At 37.1% G+C, this 24,386-nt stretch overlaps 1 protein-coding gene across 1 annotated transcript; it reads right to left on the bottom strand.

The window, feature by feature from the left end:
- Positions 1-24: 24 nt before the first annotated feature.
- ggt5b (gamma-glutamyltransferase 5b) lies at positions 25-22,523 on the bottom strand. The gene is made up of 13 exons (XM_060895463.1): positions 22,297-22,523; positions 9,028-9,155; positions 6,752-6,850; positions 5,029-5,224; positions 3,912-4,072; positions 3,733-3,770; positions 3,482-3,590; positions 3,182-3,312; positions 2,531-2,712; positions 2,350-2,441; positions 1,891-2,003; positions 1,554-1,664; positions 25-927 (listed from the first exon to the last, which is right to left on the bottom strand). The coding sequence occupies exons 1-13, from the start codon at positions 22,476-22,478 to the stop codon at positions 781-783; spliced, it is 1,689 nt and encodes a 562-aa protein (XP_060751446.1). The 5' UTR covers positions 22,479-22,523; the 3' UTR covers positions 25-780.
- Positions 22,524-24,386: the final 1,863 nt, after the last annotated feature.

Genomic DNA, 24,386 nt, shown 5'->3' with positions numbered 1-24,386 from the left:
TGATGTACCTACCAAAAAACATGGTTTCAAAAAAGTAATCATTTTATTACACAATAGAAAAAAACCAAACATGTTTGTAGATTGTTCTACAATAAACACATGCAAAACATGTAAGTGATACCGGATATAACCAAGACCTACACATCAAAGGTCACATTAAAAATATCATAAAACAACCCATTATATTTGTAATCATTTTAATGCCTGCTACTGCTAAAATATTGGACAGTTTTTCCTGATATTTCAGCTTTCGTTTAATGGTCCTGTGTGTATAAATGATAAAAACAGCAAGGCTAATATAAACAAAAAAAATAACATTGAATTTGATAAAAAAAAACCTCTGTAGTTTTAAAAAAACAGTAGAAAATACAGTAGAAAACAGTATTAAACATCATATAAAGTATAATGCTACATGAAAAATAGTCGATAATGTCACATTATTTAGTTGGCTAAAGTTTGGCTCACTCTCTTGAGTATAGATAGTCACAATTCAAACAAAACTGAATAGAGTAAAATGTCCTTGGCGTGTTATTTTACAGTGGAGTCTAAACTCAGTTAAACCCTGTATTAGTGTGCTACATTACATGAAATTACATGTTCTACTCTAGGGTGTAAGAAGTAGGAAGAGATTTACAGTATAAGACATGGTATCATATAGACATGGTGTGTATATATATATATATATATATATATATATATACATATATATACACACACACACATACATATATCCTCTACAGTCAAATTAAAGCATTGTATGTTGAATCTTCTCCAGTGTGATCAGTAACCTGATGATTTTCCATTTTTCCTACTGTCTGAGACAGCCCTGATGCAGCCGTGCTCTTTCATGATGCCGTTCACAACGTTTAAAGGTCTGTCATTTTTTTGTATGTCGTGTCCGAAAGTCTGCATGGCATCTCTCATCAACTGTAAAAAAAACAAAAAAAACAAAACATAATGTTTAAAAAATGGAAACATACCTTCTTATTTATTTATTTATTTCATTAATTTTTTATTGCTAACACGTGCTGTTTAAAACTGAAATCACGTTCTGAAACTCATCACACCGTCAGTGACAAAACAGACATCTACTGTATCCAGACCGAACTGTCAATCATTTTTCATTGATTTCACACAAAATCTGTGCACATTTATATGCATGAGCACATCCTCCAAAATCCAATAACTCTTTAGTCACGTTCCACCACCTAGATATCAAAAGATCCAGACAGCTGCAGCACAGTTTTCGAATGCTAACACGCTGCTTTCAAAGCTGTTAAAGACACATTCAAACAAAAATGTCACGATGTTCAGGAGTAAACATACTGAAATGTATAGAAAATGAAAAAAAAATGTTTGTGAAATTATCATCATTCCCATCACAGCTAATTTCAATTTCAGCTGAAAGTCTATCAAGGAGGAGAGAGAGGAAGAGAGAGAGAGAGATAGAGAGCGAGAGAGAGAGAGAGAGAGAGAGAGAGAGAGAGAGAGAGAGATGTATAAAAGTGCAGAGGAACAGAACGCCTTGTCTCTTGGTCTGAAATGATATCTACCTCATCAAAGCCTGGCTCTAAATGCACTAAATTACTCGATTTGACAAAAACCACTTTGTCTTTGATGGCGTCTTCCAGGTTCATCCCGAACCACAGCTTGTTCATTATAGCCTGTTTACAAAGTGAGACAAAGAAGAAAAGATCATTTGAAAATAGAAAACACACAAAAAATTCTAGAACATTCATCAGATATCTCATAAGTTTATATGCCAAGCCTTAATTAAAGATATTCTTTATTGAGAAATTTTGAGTCCAGAATGTCAGTTTTACCTATGTGTGTGTGTGTGTGTGTGTGTGTGTGTGTGTGTGTTCACGTGTATGTGTGTGTTTGCTTTACTGTAGCTATGCCGGTGATAATCTGACTCCCTCCAGATCCCCCGATAACTAGAACTTTCTCTCGGTTCTTTGAGTGGATAATAACAGGTGACATGGAGGATGGAGGCTGTTCACCTACACAGACACACAGAATTACATATAATAAATATAATTATTCAATTCAAAAATAATTAAAAGACAAAATATGTGTGATTTCTTTATATTAATCCAACAGGAAATGATGAGCAAATATTAAAAGTTGGAATTGAGGCTGGAACCAGCTGATGGATTAAAATACAATGGTACAGAAAACAATGGAAACATAAAAGAAAACCGAAATATAAAAAGACTAGATGGTGTGCAGTGTATGATGGGTTATTATTATTATTATTATTATTATTATTATTATTATTATTATTATTATTATTAGTAGTAGTAGTAGTAGTAGTAGTAGTAGTACTGTAGCTAGAAAGAAGTTTACCTGCAGAGACAGAATTTACTCTTCCACAGAAATCCATCAGCTCGTTGTTCAGTATGATCCCCGTTTTATTAGAATAGACACTTGATCCAAAACTGAACAAACCACCACAAAATCCAACATAGTTAATCAAACATTAGCATTTATCAGTATCTGATACACACATTATAACTGCAGCACTCACAAGTGATTGATGGTGCTGGTGACAGAAACGGCTGAGCCGTCACTCGCTAGAACAGAAACGTGCGTTGTCCCAAATCCATCAGTGGAGGGAGTGACGTTGTAGTACGATGGCGGGTGTTTACCACTATTGGTGATCATTGACCTGATGTGATTGACAAAGTCTTCCTCCATCAGGTGGTTTACCTGAAATAGGAAGAGAGTAAACTGTAAGTTTATTTATGAGTGAAATGAGCAAACAAAAGGTTATGAAGGAACTGAACAGACAGGAAGATATAAAGAGACTAAAGGTGACAGAAATAAGCAACCAGAGAGTCAAAAAGATTCAAAATGAGCAAATAACAAATTATTTTTGTCTAACAGCATGACTCACATACGTAGTTCCAGCTGTGATGAGAATGACAGGTTAAAATTAACAACCTCCTTTTAATATGTAATTTTTTTATCTATTGTAACAGCACACAGGGATTTATTATTATTTATTTGGGAAAAGCTCCACATAAACACTAATAATAATAATATGATTTTAAAAATGAGTTGTTTGACAAAGAAAAATTGTAAAACACATGCTGAGAGAGAGAGTACTTCACTTAAACACCAGTGATCTGAACACACACACACACACACACACACACACACACACAATTGTGCTTACTCCGTGTCGGCTGTACCGTGGGTCTCTGATACTCTTCCTCTGTCCGTTTGCAAACTTTAGAGTTTCTATGTACCTATGAAGGGTCAGTTTCCTCTCCTCTCCTTTCACAGACGATGGAGAAAGTCCAAAGCCTGCACACACACACACACACACACACACACACACACACACACACACACACACACACACACACACACACATACATATTCCATCCTCACATTCTCTACATGAGCAGTGTCATTTTTGTCCATTTATACTATATTCAAAATTTTATTACATGGTTATTAAAGTTAAACAAACCCTGCATGACACTGAGGATGAAGCTCAGTAGAGCGCCCCCTGATGGGGGAGGAGGGAAGTGCATCGTAAAATCACCCAAAGGAACCGAAATTGCTTTACTGGATGTCTCCTGAAAACATAAGAAACACACATAATAATATAATATAATATAATATAATATAATATAATATAATATAATATAATATAATATAATATAATATAATATAATATAATATAATAAACACACACAATAAAACTCTAGTCATTCTTACCTTAAAAGATTTTAGATCATCTAATGACAATGATCCACCTGAAACACACACACACATACACACACAAATTCTTTCTTTCTATTCTCTCTGACATCAAATGATCTGTTTAAATCTGTTAATAAAAGTGAAGCAACACTAAATACTCTTTCTCTCACACACAAATACACAAAGGAAAGTACCTGCTTTCTCCACATCTTCGATTAAGTCTTGTGCGATTTTGCCAGTATAAAAAGCATCAACCCCTTCTTTTGCAATTATTTCCAGAGTCTCAGCAAGTTTTGGGTATCGTAGTATGTCTCCTTGACCGAAAACCGTTTTATTCTCATGGCAAAATAATTGACTGCAAAAAAAGCCACAACAACAAAAAACACACAACAATTTATTACAGATCAACTGTCTGATTAAACAAGTAGATAAATGCATCTGTTATCCAATGATGTATGTGATTTACTAATAACGTTTCACACAGATAAATGTATACAAACTAAGTTTCTGCTTTATTCAGACATTTCCATTTAATATGATTAAAAACCATCATTCTTCAGAGAGACACGCAGAGTTTATCAGATCAGATCAGACACTGAGGTATGAGAAACCAGGGCAAATCTGGAAAGTACAAGAAAGAAGACGGTCCAAGGGAATAGGAAGAACGTGGACAGAGGGACAAGGAAATAAGGGTAATAATATCACTAAGATAAGCAGAAAAAGGGGAACAGAAAGTGCATTTATGATTACTGTACATTTACATTTACAGCATTTGGCAGATTACCCTTATCAAGATCGACTTACAGAACAAGTATTAGAGGAAAGAGGAGAAACTAGAAGAACTAGAATAATGACAGTGAACTCTCTTTCTCCCTCTTTCTTCTTCTCCCTCTTTCTCTCTCACTTTCGTTCTTTCACTATCTCTCTCTCTCCTTCTCTCTCTGTGTAAATATATATACATGGATAAGGAAAGAATTAATCCATTTTAGTTCTCTCCAGTTGTATTCCAGGCTCTTTGGTGTCTCGAGTGTAATCCTTCATTTTAAAACTGCATCAAGTTGTTGATTTTCTTCATCTCTGTTTTGTTTATCCACCTTAATATTCTTCCTTTGTCAGTTACTTTTGAGGCTGTGACAACGGAGGGATTTCTAAAGGGTTAATGAATTATTTAAATCCCAATGAATTAAAACTAATGAAAGTCTATACTTCTAAAACACAGTCTATATAGCTGTGTGATTTTCTGTCCTTCGTGTCTTGGTGTACTGTATATACAGTATATATTTTGGTGTGTGTATGTGTGTGTGTGAGTACCACAGTGATGTGGTCTCCACCAGTTTAGTGATTATTGGGTGTCTGAGAAGCAGAGCGAGGTATGGCGGAACAGGAAAGCCTTCTCTGGCCAGTTTGATGACGGGTTCAAACAGTTGATTCCAAGGCAGTTTTCCAAACTTGGAGTGAGCAGCAGCATAACCACGCAGCTCACCTGGAACACCAATCCACTCTTTACCTGTGCACACACACACACACACACACAAAATGAGATATAAATATAGGTTCAGTTTAGTGCTTTCTTATTGACTGAAGTGAGTGTGTTGTATCTCACTGGTTAAGGTGTTGGACTACTAATCAATTGACTGGGAGTTTGAAACAAGCTGCCTCTGCTGAGCTCTTGAGCAAGGTCCTTATCCCTCAACTGTTCAGTCATATAGATGAGGTAAATATAAGATGCTCCAGGAAAGAGTATCTAAAAAGTGATTTAAATGAATGTACAAAAAATGTTCCTTGTAACGTTGTGTGGGTTTGGCTCGCCGCCAGGAATGTGTTTCTGAGAGTCTTTGTGGCTTACAGTAGCTGCACAGGACCGATTTAAAACATGGTTTGGTTATGAGTATTACGTATCTGTGTGAAAATACACACTATGTAAAGTAAAGGCTTTATCACTGTTCTGTACCATCAGCCCAGGACATCACTTTACATTTTAATGCATGACCATAATAATGTATGAAAAAAACCTAAAACTTTATTACAAACACATGTACAACTAGACGTTCATGCAATTAACTAATCAGCCAATCATGTAGCAGCAGGTCAATACAACAGCTTCAGTTAATATTCACATTAAACCTAGGGTTAGGTTTCAGAAATTGCTGATCTTCTGGGATTTTCGCAGACAGACTCTAGAATGTACACAGAATGGTAATAAAAACAAAACTCATCCTGTGTGTGGAGGCTGTATCTTCAGGCTGAAACATCTTGTGTATGAGAGGGAGATGAGAGGAGAATGAACTGACTGGTCTCAGTTGACAGGAAGTCTAAAGTCACTCATACAATCACTCTTTACAATGGTGGTCAGCAAAAAAGCTCAGAAAAAACAATACATCAAACCCTGCGGTGGATTTGCTAGAACAGCAGAAACATCAGATTCCGCTCCTGTCAGACGAGAACAGGAATCTGAAGCATTCATGGGCTACTCAGTAAATTAGAGCGTTGGGAAGAGACCAGTTGATTTTATTTTGACTGACAGAAGTGGAGTCTGAATGGAGTGACCTTCTGCTGTAGCTCTTCCTAAAGGTTTGATGTTTTGTGCATGGTGAGATGCTTTTCTTCTTACCACGGTTGGAAAGAGTGATTATTTGAGTTATTATATCCTACCTGGCAGCTCGATCCTATCTGGTCTCTTTCCTCTTACCTCTTTCATCAACAAGGCATTTCTACCCATAGAACTGTCTCAATATACCCTAGAGACTGTTGTTGCTAGACGGGCTCATTTTCACACACAACAACCATGCCACGATTAAAATTACAGAGCTCACATTTGTACTCTTTCTCTTGTTTGTTATGAATATTATCTCAATCTACATAACTGTATGCATTGCACCATTCTGATAAATGATTATCTGATTAGATTATATAAGATAAATAAGCAGGTGTACAAGTGTTCATATTAAACTAGATGGTGAGTGATTATTAACAGAATATTGTTATACTTAAAAGTGAAATGATAAGATTATTAAATTAAAGCAGATTGTCCTACCAATGTTATCAAATGTTATAGAAGTGGGACATTTGTCCAGCAGGTCTGATGGGATGCTTTTAGGGACTGTTTCTCTTGAGTTGATCACAGTCACATCACCTAGAAAAGAAAAAAGCATATTATTATTATTATTATTATTATTATTATTATTATTATTATTATTATTATTATTATTATCTAATTTTCTGGTATTTGTATCTAGATGTAATAAACAACTTAAAACATGGCACTTTTGGTGGCAGACCCCCAAATATATGGGTAAGCAAAAGTATAGGAACAAACACTTAATTAATTAAAATATTTAGTTGTGTATTGGTTGCCTGCAATCATTGCATCAAGCGGGTGACCCACAGACATCACAAAATTGTTGCATTTTTCTTTTTTTTGTGATGCTTTTCCAGTGTCAGGACTTTGGCCATGTGCATTTGTTTATGTTTTGTGTCACGTGTCTGCACCACCCTTGTCTCTTCCTCCCTGCCTCTGCACACCTGTTCCTCATGTGTCTAATCGTGATTAGTATTTAGTCGAGTCGTGTTGCTAGCAGCGCGGAATCCTCTGTTGTCTTCTGTTGCTGTTGTCCATCATTGTCGTCTTATCTCGAGTCGGTGTCCCTGTTCTGTGTTTTTTAGTAAATAAATCTTGCTTATTTTAGCTATCCTGCATTTGGGTCTATTTTATTCCCGCGTCCCTGACATCCAGGTTATTACCTCAGCTCCTTTCAGGTGTTTGTTTTGGGGAGTTTCTCCCCTCAGTCTATTTTTCAGGAAGTGAAATTAATGATTGATACGGCCACTCTAAACCTTCCACTTTTAGATAAAGTAGTTTGTTGTGTTAGCAGTGTGTTTTGTCTTGTTTACTTGCAGTTTGATTCATGTCTTGTCTCTGCCCTGTCCTGTCAGTGGTTGTGGCCCTAATGCCTCTGATTATTCTTACCTGTTCTATCTTTTCCACTATGATTTGTCCAACTGTTTAAACCCTTAGGTGTCAGTTTCAGTGTCGTCCCTACATGTCGGTTTGCTGATCACCAAACTTTTGCCTGTTTATTGGACTTTTCTTGTGCTTTAGATTGTTTGCTAACAGCTTTAATAAATCTTGTTTGCATCCACCTCCATGTTTCAACCTCTCCAATATGAGATAGACCTCCCAATATGACTGAATGCATTTCCCCCCAATATGACTGAATGCATAAATTGGCACACAGACTGTTTCTCTAGCTGTCTGAATTTATTCTCCTGCTACCATCATGAGTTAAGCTCATCAGTGAACCTGTTCTAGAAGCAGCCAAGCAAGCAGTGTTTTAACAATACCTCCACTGTTCTTGATATACTGTATGAGCTTTGTATGCTTACAATCATCAGCAGATCCTTTCTTTCTCTACATTTTGATCTTTCCACCTCATTGGTAGAGGTTTATCTTGGTTCCAGAACATGTGTTTCTATGGAAATATTAATAAGACCTTCTGATTACTGTTGATGAGTGGATTCCATCGTGTAGTTTGGTCTTGTAGCATAATTCTTCTTCAAACAGTGGCTTGTGATACCTTCACCTCTTCCCTGTGGATGTTGGGAATGCTCTTGATGTAGACTGTGTTTGGGTTTTTCTTCAGTTCTCGTAATGATTGTAATCAGCCATTTGCTTTACTTGGCTGACCTGTTTGGTGTCTGCTTGTAAGAAACAATAGCAGGTTTTCCTCGCAGGTTTTCCTTCCCACATTCCACATTGCTGTGCTGTATGCCCAATGCTTGAACAATGGCCTTGATTAATTTTCCCTCTGCTGTAAGATTCAAAATGCTGATAATTATGTTAATTAAAAAAAATAAATAAAAATCTTTAATTCTTCTTATAATTCTCAGAATTCATAAAACAAATTTGTACCATAAATGTGTGCTAATTATACTCAAGCTAATGTATCTACTATATCTAGTTTCAGCTGGATTTGTTCCAACACAAATATTTTTACAAAGCTGTAACATAACAGCTGTTAAAATTTTTGCTGTTACAGCTATATATTCTTTCAGAAGTTAAGCTATGAATAGACAAATACAGTTCCTGTAGCAGGTCAGTGACACAGGAAACACACTGATGTCGGTTTAGTGACTCTTAGCTGTTTCCCCTCCACTTTCCTTCACTTGAATCCCCTTAGCCTTCTACAAACTGTTAGCTGAGTGGCATTTATCTTTAAGGAGAATTAAAGAGCACTCGTTTGCTTCTGGTTAGGATACAAACTAAGCAGATGAGGTGAATGAGAGAGCATTGAAAACAGTGAATAAACATACCTTCTTTGTCCATGATAGTGAAGATGGAGCCTCCTCCGATTCCCATGCTCTGAGGATTAACTAGTGATGTACATAGCAGCGCAGAAATAGCAGCGTCTACCGCCGAGCCACCTTTTATTAGAATATCCCTTAAAAAATGAGAAACATCAGAACAATTATTCAGAGTTATAGTGTTCATCATGGTATCTAAACTCAAAGAGGACAACATTAATGCCAGAAAATAAAAAAGCTTCAATTATCGGGTTAAGAAACCTGCTATGTTAGTTTCAAAGCATGGTTAAAGGAAACATACAATAATACTATCATTTAAGTGACTGGGAGTGTAGAAAATAGGAAATATAGGAAACACCGACTCTAACGCGAGCTAGATTATGACTAAAGCTAATATTTCAATTAGCAAACAAAACATTAAAGGATTCTTTTACATGCACAAAGTAAAGTTGAAGTAAAGTTCATTACAAATTAGGCCAAACTGTCAGGAATATCAACATTTCACTCAGATGTGTTTGTCATTTGATGAAATTTACAATTAATTAACTGCTAACCAAACTTCCCCCAAATATCAAACCGGGACCATGAAAAGAATCAACCATTTTTCTTCCAAACATCTATTTGAACACAGTAGATCAGGAGATATTAAAGATTTTCTATGTCTGTTCACCCATTGTACCTGATTTCCCATAAAGGAAATTAGCTATATCAGAATATCTGTTGAATGTACTGTATTGAAGCAGCTAACAAAGAAAAACAAAGAAACAAACAAAAAAAATTGAATCTTTGTTAAAAGACAAAGCAATCATTTTAGGCTACAGATTTTTTCCTACAAAGAAACCTGCTTTATGAAAACAGCTTAATGTGGCTTAACATGCTGAAACAGCAACCTCAGGACACCAAGAGTCTCTTTAGCTTCTACTTTGTCTAACAACATAACCTGCTATGACAAATTGCTTCTAAGGGGTGGTTCTTTAGGTAAACTAAGCTACACAAAGCTTTTTTCTACAGACGCTGGGGCTCATAGTATTCTAAAAACCATCTCTACCTACCAGAAAGCCAGTGTAACATTTGTTAGATGTTAAGATACACAACACTGGTCACTCTTTGAAGTTAACTCTGTAAAGCTGGAACAAACCTTTGCTGAACTGAAGGGTAAATCCCGATGCCCGATGACGCCTGAGATAGGCACAGGCTCCCCGTGACCCGAGGTAGTTCGGATAAGCGGTAGAAAATGAGTGAGAGTGAGAGAACTGGTTTATACTAGTCAGGGTTGTGCTGGATATCATCCCAAAAACGCCAGAAATCAAATGGGAAGACATCACAGAGCACCATCAAACAAAGCACTGATAAATTTAATTTAGCTTAGCCAAACTATCTACAGTACCAGTATGAACAAAACATGTGAAATCCACACCGATAGCAACCAAGGCTCAAGATCAAACAGTGACGCCGGGGCTGTCAGACATCAACGCTACCTGCTATACCACGTGCCGCTCCATTAGCAAACAAAACACTTCTACAAGACATTTCAAATTAGATCGGGAGGGATCTGACAATATCTATATATCTATATCAGGGCAAGTACATTCCTATACACAAAGACATACATGATATATTGTTTATCATACAGATACAATATCTCATCTTAACATCTTAAGATATCGTGTTACACTGTCATGCTAAACTGAACATTCACACCTCACACTGATTTTATTTTTAAAAACAAGGGTTTTTAAACCCTTGTTTTATAGAACCATAAACATATCATATCCATATCACATATGATAATCCCTAAAATGATATTAACAAGGGTACTAGGACACAAACATTCATCAAATAATTGACATATAAAGGAGTACAAAGGAAGGGAAAAGACACAGCGGATAATGACTGCGTGGTGTCAAAATTCCAGACATGTTTCATTTTGAACTGACTAAAGTTCAGCTTCTAGACGTCATTTCTAGATTTATTAAGATAGAGTTGAACATGCAAAAGGATCCTTAAATAAACTTGCTCTTTAGTTAGCCATCTTGTTATTTAGTTATCTTTCAAACAAATATAGTAGTATGTAGTTAGATTTTGTTCAACTGACTAATTAGACTAACTAAACTAGCATAATTGGGTGATAATGGAATGACCAAAGGCTCTAACATGCATGCTATCTAATGAGATATCTACCACAATTTAATGTACAATCAGCTTTGGCTCACATAACTAACTAGACTAGTATTATTGGGTGTGAATTAAATGACCCACAGAATAAGGAAATGCCTCTAACATGCATGCTATTTAGATAGCTAGCCAGCAGACCTTCTAGATTATTTCCTTCAGATCAGCTAGAGGATTATATAGTGATAGATCTGTATTTGGGGTCAGCTTATGACTAACCTTTATTTTTGTATGAATTAATTTGGGTTTGATTCTAACTTCTCTGAGCTTATCTTCTGCTCTTCCACTATGATGCTAGAAGACTAACAAGAATGAAATGTACCTTCAACATCCTTCATAACACATGGCTCATCATTTCTCAAAAACATCTTATACATTAGTTACGATATACCCATCAGACTTCAATAAGGATATCAGCTGTACTGGTTTTAACAATTTTTGCTTTTCTTCATCCTGGAATTTCCCTTAAAGGAGAGCCCCAGGGTACAGTACAGGTCAAATTTCATCCACCACTCACAAACTTGTAAACAATACTAGCACCTCGTTTCAATTCATTGGCTTGCCATTGTAATTCAACCTAACAAAGCCAGACTTATCCTAGATCATACAAAGCAATCTAATGTTAACTTTTCCGTTCCAGGTATCAATCTGACGTAGTCTTTTGTATTGCATTCACTAGGTATGTAAAAACTTTGCCAAAATCAAGTCGTGGACACTGAAAGAGAAAAAAGCAATTAAGAGTGTGTTATTGGAACATGAGGGTATATCCTGAATAAATGAGTCTTCTACAGAAATAATGTCAATAAATACACACACTCATACACCCACACACGCACACTCACACACACACACACACACACACACACACACACACAAAAGACAGTTCCAGGGGTACTATTACATTTTGTTTGTCATAATAGAGCAGGGCAAGTCTGATCTGGTGACACAGGGATATATCCCAGAGGTCATTTACACACACACACACACACACACACACACACACACACACACACACACACACACACACACACACACACACACACACACACACACACACACACACACATACATACATACACACACAGCATTAAAAAAGTGCACACCAAGCATTAAAAAAAATTAATAAATCCTTATCCTGTTTTCTTTGTAAGTCCAGTCATGTAGTCCAGAATATAAACAGAATAAACAGACATATAAATGTCAGTTTAGAAGTTACAAGTAATTTTTAATTCCATGCATGGAATACATGACTAATAGGAATGTTTTTTTAAATAAGTGTGATATTCCTGCCTTCAGGTTGTGCATGAGGAAACAAGACATCTCATAAATAGGTACACTCACACATACACACATTCACAGTTAGATTGCCTAGAACACATGGCTGCTGTCCAGTGCTTTATACCTAATGCTGGCCAGGACAGAAAAAAACTGCAAGTAGAAACATATTCTAAAAAAATAAGCATACACATTTCATACACATTTAACCCTTGATGAGTAAAGTAAAACAGTGGGAGAATATGTAAGAGATGTATGAGAAAATATATGAATTAAAGTGCAAAATGAAATGCTCCAACCTACAGTACAGCTGGTATTAACAACCACAAAAATTTATAAAACAATTTATTTAGAAATATCAGGACAATACTATGGAAATTGATACGTTTCCATGAGCAACGTCATGTGTGGAGGGTATAACAGATAACTTCAACAGATAACAACAGATAAATTCAGTCAGCCCAGAAGTCTGCTGAATTCTGTTTTGGTCAATGATTACAAAGTTTTTTTTATAATTCACTTGTCAGATCAAATTTTCATCTGTGATGGAGGAAAGACTTGAGGACTTGCTCGCCGTCTACACAGAAACCTGCCCCCTGGATGAAGCACAGCATCACCAAGGACTACACATGAGACGATTGTGCTTCCTGACTGTGACACGTCGCTCAAGTGTCTCCTCGGGCATTACTTAGTTGCATGCTACACCAGGACATCTGTGTTGGTGCTACCTGGGTGTCACGGTCTACAAAGGTTTCAACAAATTTGCCCTTCCTGGGGGCAGAAATGGCACATGTAACTCTGGATTTCTGAGCAGTAAACACGCTAATGCGGTTCAAACTTGATAAATTCCAAAGAAACTATGCTTTCATAAGAAAGTACAGAGGTATAGTTTAGTAATCCCGCAGGGGAAATTCACCGCTTTTGGAGGTAATCCAGTGTTCATAATGCACTTTGCCAAAAACCCATAAATATTTCAAGCACAGCAGAAATCGCAGTTTGTATGCAATCATCAAAAGCTTTACTGTCTTCTCATTTATCTGCCGACGGTGAGAGTCTTATTAACCAGTTATGGTGAGGAGCTTGGCTGGCAGGATCAAATTAACTCATATATTTCCTTTTATAATGCCATCAGATTTTTTTATATAAGCACAAATCACAGTGTCTAAAACATTGTTAACCCCTTCCACCTGAGCCAGGACAGAAATAATAAATCCTTTCTTAAGCAGACAAGACTGAATATATCTTCACATGCAGCATAGTAAAAGTACAGAAAAAAAGCTCTGCTATAAGACTACAAAGACCATTTCATAGTATTATTTATTTCACAGTAACTTTTTAATATTTCCCATATTTTTCTTAAATTATGTGCATTAATTTTTGAAGAAAAATGAAATGATTCCATTGTACTGATTTTTTCAAATAAATTTGATATTTTTGTCTAGTTTATGGGGGCTACATGGACATGACTGATTTACCACTGAGTTAACAGTATTGGACTAATTATGAAAATGAGTTTACTTATTTTGGTTGGTTTAATTACCAAAATTTTTAAACTGAGTTGAATCATAAGAACCTTGTTAGCATGATCAAACGATTCAGGATATTTAGTGAGTCATGATCTTTCCGACCCTTGTGTGTGTGTGTGTGTGTGTGTGTGTGTGTGTGTGTGTGTGTGTGTGTGTGTGTGTGTGTATGTGTACGTGTGTGTATTCACTATAAAATGTGATAATTGGCCTCAAGAGATACTTGGACCAAAGATCAAAGAAACACAACCTGTAAACTGGCACCACATTCAGGAAATGGGGTATAAAATACAAAGGTATAAAAGTTGCTAAAGCATGTGAACTCTGTTAGTGGAATTTTGTATTGTACTGTGCGGTCAATCTGCCTGTGCTGTTCTGGATGGACTCATTTCTAAACCTCTCTGTGCAAAAAATGATGGTGAAATGCATTTAATTTGCACTGATCTAAATGAGTGAGCATGAGTAACCAACTCCGACAAAGACCAAACAGCTTCAGGCATGTCTCTCTGATTTCATGCCTGTATAACTTCTTGACCCTTAAATAAAGAATAAAGCCAAATAAAGAAATGTACACAATGTCTTACTTACCTCAAGCAGAATCAATCAATCAAGCCATGTTTACTGTCATGTTTCAGTGATTTTTTTTGTATTGGAGCTACAAAGTTGATCTCACTCCCAGAGTAAGGATTAATCATAGATTTAGGTTAGAATCATGCAACTTGTATTATTAAATAATACTGTCTGAGACAGTAGTGATGCATACTAGCAGACAAAATGCTAACTGGGTGAGTTTATATTGCAAAACAACAGGGAGGATGAAAAAGAGAGAATGTCATACCTGGAGAAATCGATGGAACAAAAACATGAATTAAACAGAAACTTTTTAGGATATGCTGCAAAAAGGGGGGTCAAGTAGATTCAAGTAGATTCAAGTAGATTAAAGTGTCCTAGATATTGGCAAAAACACAACTATGCAGTTTGACTTAAGTACACTGGCCATACCCTCCCACCACAACTGACTGCCTAAGAGCTGACGTTTTGCCAGATGAACCAAGATAAAAAACAGGAATCGGATTTGGAAATCAGCTCTTCTCATTGAGTCATATGATGTGAGTCTGAACACAAGCCTGAACAACCCAACATCGTGCATGTTTCGGGTGATTAAGGGTTTACTGAGGAGATTTGGCATTTGAGAATTCTGGGAAATTGGGAATTTGACTTTTCCCTGTTTCTTTCCAGCTGTGCATAAGCAATTTTGTCTAATCTCTTAAAAGAAATAAGCACTTTATTGAGCCATCCACCTTTACATACACCTTCTGGTGTGCCCTGTATTTAAGAGCCAAACTATTACATTATCAGGTAACATAACATAACATGGTGTATACTATATGGACAAAAGTATGTTGAAACCCAACCATCACACCAACCATTACATGTCAAAGTTGTAAGCACACCACTGTATTGAATATCTTTGTATGCTGTAGATTTACAGTTTTCATTCAGTGGAACAAAGAGGATCAAACCTGTACCAGCATGATGATGCCACTTTGCACACACTGTGCAAGCTCAATGAGACATAGTTTGCCATGGCTGAAGTGAAAGAACTCAAATGTCCAGACCTGACTCTGAAAACCTTGAGGCTGAACTGGAACACTGACTGCACCCCAGACCTCCTCACACGAAATCAGTGCCTCACTAATACCTTGTAGCTGAATGATCACAAATCACAAATCCCTACACAATCCCTAGTGGAATGTCTGCCCAGAAGAGTGGCAGTAAATCTAACCAAAAGGAGAACTAAATCTGGAATGTTCAGCAAAACGTATGTCCACATACTTTCAGACATATAGTGTATCTTGTAATTTGTTCATGGGAGCTGCCAGGAAAATGAATATTCTCATTGATTCATTTGCATTGCCACTTTAACAAAACAATAACAAAAAATCTTATCCGTTGCTGATACAGTGACAATATTACAACCCCAGGCCAGTTTTTTAGTAGTTTTTTTTGTCACTGTACCATGAAGGTAGCTGAACAAACTTAAGGTTACAGGATTAGTTTTGAGTTGACGAAACCAAACCAATAAAATCAGGCGTTACTGGTACCATGATGCAGCTCAACAACATTCTCGTTTAACTCAGGCTTTGATACTTAAGCTATGATTACTCCACAACTCCAAATGTTTCTTCCAGTAGATCAAGACAAAATATAACATATAATTCAAAGTGGTGAGTTTTTACCATAACCTTATTTTTTTGTGTGTGAACATTTTATCACAAACATTTCTTTGCAGCAAACATAAAATGTGTGAATAGAATCTCCAGAATACACTGTGGAGAAGGAGTTGGCTCTGAGTAGCAGTAAGGGGCAGCCGATTATGGATGGGATTACAGGTGCTGTACAATCTGATCCTGGTACTGGATTCTCTGGGTATGTATGCAATGCATTACTGCTTTTTAAAAGTTTTCAGTATAGCTGACTATATGTTCTGTAGTAGAGGAAAATACAGTGTACCTGTTGAAGTCAGCACACATTCACACAGTCTCCCACACAGAGCTGAGCATGCAGCAGACAGAACACTGTAAACAAATTTAAAATTGGCCTACTTTTATTTATTAGGGTGTGTTCTGAGACATTTGAATGTGTGGCATAAAAAAATTGACTGGCACTTACACTTCGCAAACTGCCCCAGAAACTGCGGCCTCTACCTCAATTGGCTTCAGAAGGAATGAGAACATAGTAACGTTTTAAACCCTTGACATACTGAAAATTACAGTAAGTCCTGTGTTTTTAGAAATTATTGCAATTTTTTTGTGATTTAACTAACCTCCAAAAAAACTTGTAATGAATGTTTGTTCAGGTGCAAACAGACTCCGTCAGGACCCTCTATAAAAGGGCCCCAGAACTTTTAACAGAAAATGTAACCCTAAAGGAGCTGGACTGTGAGCTGAGGAGGGGTCAAATTTTCAAAAAAATAATTAGGGATAAGACAGCTGGAAAAACAGGTCTCAGGATGTGAACCTATTTAACCAAGTAGCATTTTAATATGCACATAATAAATATTTAATGGTGCTTGCAAAGCAACATTATTACTGTTGTGCCGGACAAAACTTCGGCGCGTAACTTGTCCCACAGCTTTTGCCCTAGACCCATGAACGACATGTCAAATCGACCGGCTCATTGAGGAGAGGTGTGCTATGACTTTTATAAGCGATCCGAGTACCGGTACTTCCGGTACCGGGTCTCAAAGTGGCCTTTTTTCCCATATACTCTGGAGGTTTATAACTTGGCAAACTTTCGAACTATCTACACCAAACTCAGCCAGCTCCTTTAGGGTGATACTCTGAACAAACTTTTAAATTGGTGTACCGACTGGCCTTTCGGTTGTGCCGCAGTCACAAATCAAATCACAAATCAAAAAACTTTTTACAACATGAGCATGTGACATATCAAAACACTTACGTGTACGTCACGTGTAGCCCCGCCCCCAAAATAAGCGAAATCAAAAAGTTAGCACAACATGGACATGTGACATATCAAAACACTCAGTACGATGATGGGAACCTGCCACGTGCAAGCACCATTCACATTTTCTTCATGTAATGTACATTCTAGTTATTAATGCAACTTCCTCTTCCTCTAGATAACCAATAAAACAGTTTTAGACCTATCTGCAGTTTTAATGTGCTTTTATAGAGTAAAATGTTGTGCAGTGATTGCATCCCTGTCAGCTGCACCAGCTGGGTCAAATGTGATGGGGTGAATTTCAGCAGGGAGAAGCTGTTTTTGTGGTGGTACTTGCTCCTTTCTATGCCTATATTGTGCAGAATGGCACATGCAGTCTCTGTTTATGATGCCCCTTCTGGTGATACCCTTAAGCACCAAAGGCAGTTGAAGTGTGCCTTAAGGATGCCAAAGGTCATTTCAGTCTTCACCCTGGTGTTACTGAGGGCCAGACTGAAGAACTTTTTTGGCCCTGTCTGAGGTTCAGGATAGGGGGTTGGCAAAAACCTCTGGCATGCATAAACACTGTTTCCCATCAAAAGGCCATCAAAAAGCCCTGTCATAGAATATAAGTTTAACATTTTTGTGGTCCCAGACTTCAAACTCACAACCTTCTGATTATCAGCCCAACACCTTAACCACTAGACTACCACATCCCCAGGCTACCTCAAAGCGCTGACATGACACAGACTCACAGGTAATGTTTTAGTCATGGACTGATCCAGGCGATTTGGCATCAAAGCCTGTGATCATACATTCCTCTGCAGATGAAATGCACAGTAATTCATTGTCATATCTGTTATTATTATTTATTTAATGTTCAAGTCATGTATAGGCCTACCTGAACATGAAGGCTGTGAAATGACTTTCTATTCGCAATAATCTGCCTCATGTTCTCCTAGAGCTGTGGAGATTGCAACATGCGTACAGTCTATTGCTCCTATGACTCCTGACGAGGATCCTGTCATTAGATGTGTAAAAAACATTTTGAAAAATCTTCAAATCAGTATGTCTTACCGGCAATATTGTAAAAGCCCTCTTTTATGTACATGGCCAATAAATGTCCGTTGAACACAATGAAGCTATTTATGTGCTCCTGCAGTTCGAGGGCAAACTGTGTTTTAGCACTTGGAAAAAAAGGCAACGCAATACAACACCATTTGTGGTACAGTAAGGGCATGGTTTTGATGTGTCACATTCTTAATGTGTGGTTCAAGAAGTTAGTAAAGATATGAGATTCCTTCCATGGAAAATCAGTATCTAACAATCTAACAAATCTAGCAAAGTCTAACAATTGTGCAAAGATTTCCACAGGACCTGGAAGAAAAGGTGATGCCATTGCAACAGATACTGGGTCTTTTATGTGACTTTGCTCATAGCTGATTGGTCAAATTACAGTCGGTGATCTTAACCTGCCCCAGATCAGGTAAGACGTGGAGCTTAAGTTACCATGGCAATGAGCACCAGTAAAGCTGAGCTACTTCCATGGTACCTAAAACCCAGGGTTGATGAAAAATAACTAATCTCCAATGGCTAACCAGCTAAACCAGATCCATGGTACAGGCTTGAAGTCTATAATTATCTCTCAACCTTCACAAAACAACTACAAAACCGCTGTTTATCCACATCTAGCTCTCTCCTAATGAAGGTGTGCGTGTGTGTTGACTATCTAGGTGTGTTCTCTATTGTTATGCTGCTACCCTCAAGCTGTTCACTGACCTCATGATTACCCCTTTTACTCTTTTATTATTAGTGTGTGTAGTTGTACAGATTGTGCACCTGTGATTGTGTATACCAAGAGTGACTGATTTGTAATGATTGTGTCTGTGTCCTGTATTCCCATATAATGGCAGCCCAATTCAAAAACATCACGCTCAATCCCTTTAATCAGAAGAATCATTACGAGCATGTCGAGCACTGATGTATATAGTTTAACCCTATCTTGGGTGCATCACAGTGAATAAGAAGCTAGAAGGTTTCACATTTCAGCACAGATTTTAACAGTTTTAGCATTTACTCACTGGCTCCCCAGCCAGCAAAGTGTTGCTGAATAATATTCTCCTTTTTAAGCCTTCATTTGCCAAATATACAGTACATTACAACACAAAAAGATTCTTTCCTCGGCAGCTTGTTTGTGTCAAGACCAAAAACCCCACTTCCCAGAAGACACAACGCACTACAAACATGACCGCAGTTTACTCATTTACAATCACCAGACTTTTAACCATGCAAACCTGTTCACAATTACACTTGCAGCTACAGTATATAAACAGACCAAAAACATTCAGTAAGCTGTGACGTTTGTGTTTACAGTCTCTCTATCTGTTAGGTGTTTGGTTTGCTTAGTGTTTCCTGTTTGCTTATCGCTTGACCTTTCCTGTGTTTTGACTTTGACTTCGCCTAACATTTTAGATACCTCTGCTTTTCTCTCTTAAAATAACTGTTGAACTGCATTTGCATCTGTCTCGACTCACTGTTTGTGGCAGTTAGGAAGTTGGGGTCAGAGCAAAGGTTCAGTGATGATATGTCACCCCTAGAACAGATAGGGTCACTATCCTTGCTCAAGGATCCAACAGTGTGTTTTCATTCATTTTGGAATTAATTCTCTTGGGTTGAATTCTTGACTCCAAATTTGGGTTTACTGTGCAATATGTTCTGAAGCATTTGCTGTACTAATTGCAGGATTAAGTGTTTCCTGGGCCTGGTTCATGCGGAAGCACCACAACACAAGCAGTATAAATGATATAATAGCCTACATACTTTATGTATATGGATGATTTAAAGCGACATGCTCCTGATGGCATATCAAAGCCAAAACACCCTGTCCGTCTGGTTGTCGAGTCAAAAGTAAAATGTTTAGTGATTTTTTGCACAGTGATGTGAAATACACATTAAAACTTTCTTAAAACCTTTGAAATTCTTGAAATACACATTTCTTGAAATACACATTAAAACTTTTCTTACATTAAAACCATGATTGTTGTCATGAGCCATAAGTCTGAAAATTATAACATGGACATTTATTCAAAATTATTTAGGAAGGTCCAGAAAATTGGTACAAAATACAAGATTTTTTTGTAGCTTTGAATATTATATTTTATAGTAATTTCAGATTCAATCAACTGATTCTTTTCTCCCTTAATGATTAAAACGTACACTACCAACATGCTTTTTCTACCTGATAATATATACAGTTATCTGAAGAATTATATATAGTCTTAAATAAAACACAAAAATGGCAGCTCCATTTCTCAAAGAATTTATTTTGGCATTTGACACTAAACTTCAGTTGACATACTCTCTTTAAAATAATGTTTTGATAGAGATGTGAAGTGGATAGTGTTGCTACCTCCTGAGAGATGTGTTATCATCTTTGCAGTTTCACATGCTCTCCCTGTGCCTGGTGGTATTCTTGGTCCATGACCTAGTGAACCAGCATCAGGATGCATTTATTGATAGAAAGAGAAAGCACTTTTGGTTGCTCTGGATCAGGCCATCTGCTAAATGTCATAGATATAAATGTTTTCTCCAAGTTCCTACCAAATCCCAAAAAAACATGCTGGTCGTTAAACTATGCTAAACTGCCCCAAAGTGTAAAGCCAATGTTTGGTGCCCTAAAATGGGCAGATGTCTAATTCAGGTTCTGTCCCCACCCCACACCAATTGTTCCCAGGATAGACTGAGGACACACCCCAACCCTGACTAGGATAAAGACGTGACTGAAGATGAATGAATGAATGTTTTAAGATAAATAAACAAATGTCTGTGTAGTTTTGTTTGGCCACTGTATAACACAGATTAGAAAATCCTATTGACTGACAATTATGTTTCAGTTTCATATATATGTTTCTAAATATATATATAAATTCATTGCATAGCTATCAATATCAATATACTGTACACACACACACACACACACACACACACACACACACACACACACACACACACACACACACATATATATATATATATATATATATATATATATATATATATATAAATTCATTGCATAGCTATCACATAGCTTTCTTTACATTGTGCCTTAAAAATGCATGAAAACTCAACATGAAAAAAAAAAGATTCACATTAATTAATCATGGTTTGATGCTCATGGATCATGGATCATGGATCTCTCTGCCAAAAAGCACATTTTTGGCTCAGTTTCAGTTTTACCCACAGTGTTGGGTTCTCTCCAGGTGCATGAGTGTGAACACTGCAAAAGTTAAAGTAACTAATCGGGTGATAAAATTCAATTCAGCTCAGCTTTAACTGAGTATTGAGAATAAAATAATCAAGAAAATAAAGGTATTATTGTCAGAACCTAAGCCAGAGTTTCTCAAACATTTTGCAGCCCCCTTCAAACATAATCTGGCTATTCAAATATTAAGCTCTTTAAATGTAAATGTGTAGCTGCTTTATTCCTGATTTTTCAAGAACCAATTAGGCATTAATTATACTTTGTAAGTTTGAATGATCACAATAGTTGCATTGAAAGAAATCACATGTCCAGTCAAACTGCACAGTAACTATAAGACCTCAGCAATAATAAAAAAAAAACTTTGATAATAGCAGGCTTTATTTTTAAGCACTTTAAAGACCCCAGGGGTCCCCTGTTCCCACGTTGAGATCCCCTGCTATTTACAACAAATAAATATAATAGAGCAATGGTAAGAAACAGCAATTCAAGAAAAGAAACAGGCTTTACAGTATGTGCACGAATCTGAGGGCGAGGAACGGAAACCCACTGCCCGTTCCATTCCTCGCGCTCACTCTCATTTCGGTTGCCTTTCGTTTCATTTACCTGCCTATCTCCGAGCACATATGAGAGTCTGCGGCCACTGCGCCATGTGTGAAGTCATCCTCGCAACACCGATGCATCCGCATGAGCAGCAGCGCGCACACCAGGATGAGCGCCACGGCGCACCCAAGCGTTACGCAGAAGACGCACGCAAGCCTCGACTTCGACCTCGACTTCATTTTCATCCACACACAGTGAGTGATAGACGGAGAAATGCGAGAGTTTAAGTAGAGAGAAAAGAGAGAGAGAGAGAGAGAGAGAGAGAGAGAGAGAGAGAGAGAGAGAGACAGTTGTAAGCCGCTCCCCTCGCGTGGATTAAACGAAATGTGAAGATGAAGGCACTTCACTGCAAATAACTCTATTTATCCGACTTGTCATTGTAAAATAGAGATGTTCATGAATACTTCAAATGGCTAATAAAGTTCAAGACCAATTCTAACTAGATTTATGCTTTCATTTAGTTTCTGTAATTCTGAAAGGTTTACAGTGCGTAACAATATGTAACAATATATATAAATGTAGGGCTGAGAGTCTGTGTCCCTACAGTGTCCCTAATTTACAGCTTATAAGAGGATCATCATGAATCTTACTGTAATCTTATTCACAAGCCAGTAACATTTCAAGCCTGTCAATAGAGATCATGACGCTGTGGTCGATTCTGATTGGCCAGTCAGGTTATTAGGTGTATTATTGCTCAATATTGCTCAATAACTGCATATAAAAGACAATTTGTGAAAGATGATTTGAGCTTCATTTGAACTGCAATTAACATATAAATAAAAAAGCAGCATAAAGGCAGCTCCAAAATGGTTTTCAATCAGAATGTTCACCTACGAGTTTTCCTCAGGTTCATTGGGTTCTCTGATTTCCTCCAACCTACCGAAAAACAGGCCAAATGAAGATAATGTACTGCTAGATTATGAATGAGTGTATGAATGGGTGTGTGTTTGTGTGTGTGTGTGTTTTTGTGTGTGTGTGTGTGTGCATGGTGCAATTCCCATTCAACCTGTATTCCCACCTCACTCGCTGTATTCCCATTGTTCCTTAAAGACAAGCTCCGCTTTCTCGATATTCCTGACAAGGATAATTCAGTTACTACAAATGTATAAATGAGAAATTAAAAAGAACCCAATTTGTCAGAAACACAAAAGGTCAAACGTGCATTTTTGTTCCTACTGTTCCATGAACCTCAATTACAGCTTGTCAGGTATATTTACCCTTGGTATCAGGTATATTTACCCTTGGTATCAGGTATATTTACCCTTGGTATCAGGTATATTTACCCTTGGTATCAGGTATATTTACCCTTGGTATCAGGTATATTTACCCTTGGTATCAGGTATATTTACCCTTGGTATCAGGTATATTTACCCTTGTCCATCACAATGCAAAAAACTGTTCCACCATATTATTATATTATTATTATATTATTATTTTTTATTTATTATTATTTATCTAAAAGTAATTTGAGAGTGATTCTTCATGCATCACACAAAACCACACACAGACAGACACACACACACCCACACCACATTTATCAGATTAGGGTGAAGTGTATCTCTAAACTTTCCCTATCACTTTCACTCATGCAAAACACAGACATCATGATGGCATGTCATATACTGTAGGCAGCTGTTTTATACCTCTACTGAGCGATGATTGCCAGATTTACACATTATGTATAGATATGTATATACCCTTAATTAGTATATACACAACATCAGTCTTATCAATTCCAAAAATTAAGTGTTCAAATTATCTTTAAAAACCATACACATTTATGCATATAAGTTTTAGGCAGGTGTGAAAAAGTTGGCAGGTGTTGAAAAGGCAGGTGTTGTTCCAAACATCTTGGAGAACTAACCACAGATCTTCTGTGGATGTCGGCTTTCTCACATCTTTCTGTCTCTTCATGTAATCCCAGACACACTCGATGATGTTGAGATCAGGGCTCTGTGGGGGCCATGCCATCGCTTCATGCTGGTTTGAAGGCAAAAAAAAAACACCAAATATTAATTTGATTTATATTTTTCTTTTGTTTGCTCACTTTGCATTTTGTAAATTGACAGAAATAAACACTCATTATTTATATT

Source organism: Tachysurus vachellii, chromosome 20 (genome assembly GCF_030014155.1).
Source record: "Tachysurus vachellii isolate PV-2020 chromosome 20, HZAU_Pvac_v1, whole genome shotgun sequence".
NCBI classification, from domain to species: Eukaryota; Metazoa; Chordata; class Actinopteri; order Siluriformes; family Bagridae; genus Tachysurus; species Tachysurus vachellii.
The sequence above is the reverse complement of the archived record's forward strand: the minus strand, read 5'-3'. Positions and strand labels throughout refer to the sequence as shown.

What these genes read in the sequence shown, in the direction of transcription:
- ggt5b (XM_060895463.1), bottom strand. Translation starts at nt 22,478, where the DNA reads ATGAAAATGAAGTCGAGGTCGAAGTCGAGGCTTGCGTGCGTCTTCTGC. An exon ending in CATCCTCAGTGTCATGCAGG is followed by an intron (nt 3,313 to 3,481) that starts GTTTGTTTAACT and finishes GTGTGTGTGCAG; the next exon opens with GCTTTGGACTTTCTCCATCG. An exon ending in TAGAGCCAGGCTTTGATGAG is followed by an intron (nt 928 to 1,553) that starts GTAGATATCATT and finishes TTTTTTTTACAG; the next exon opens with TTGATGAGAGATGCCATGCA.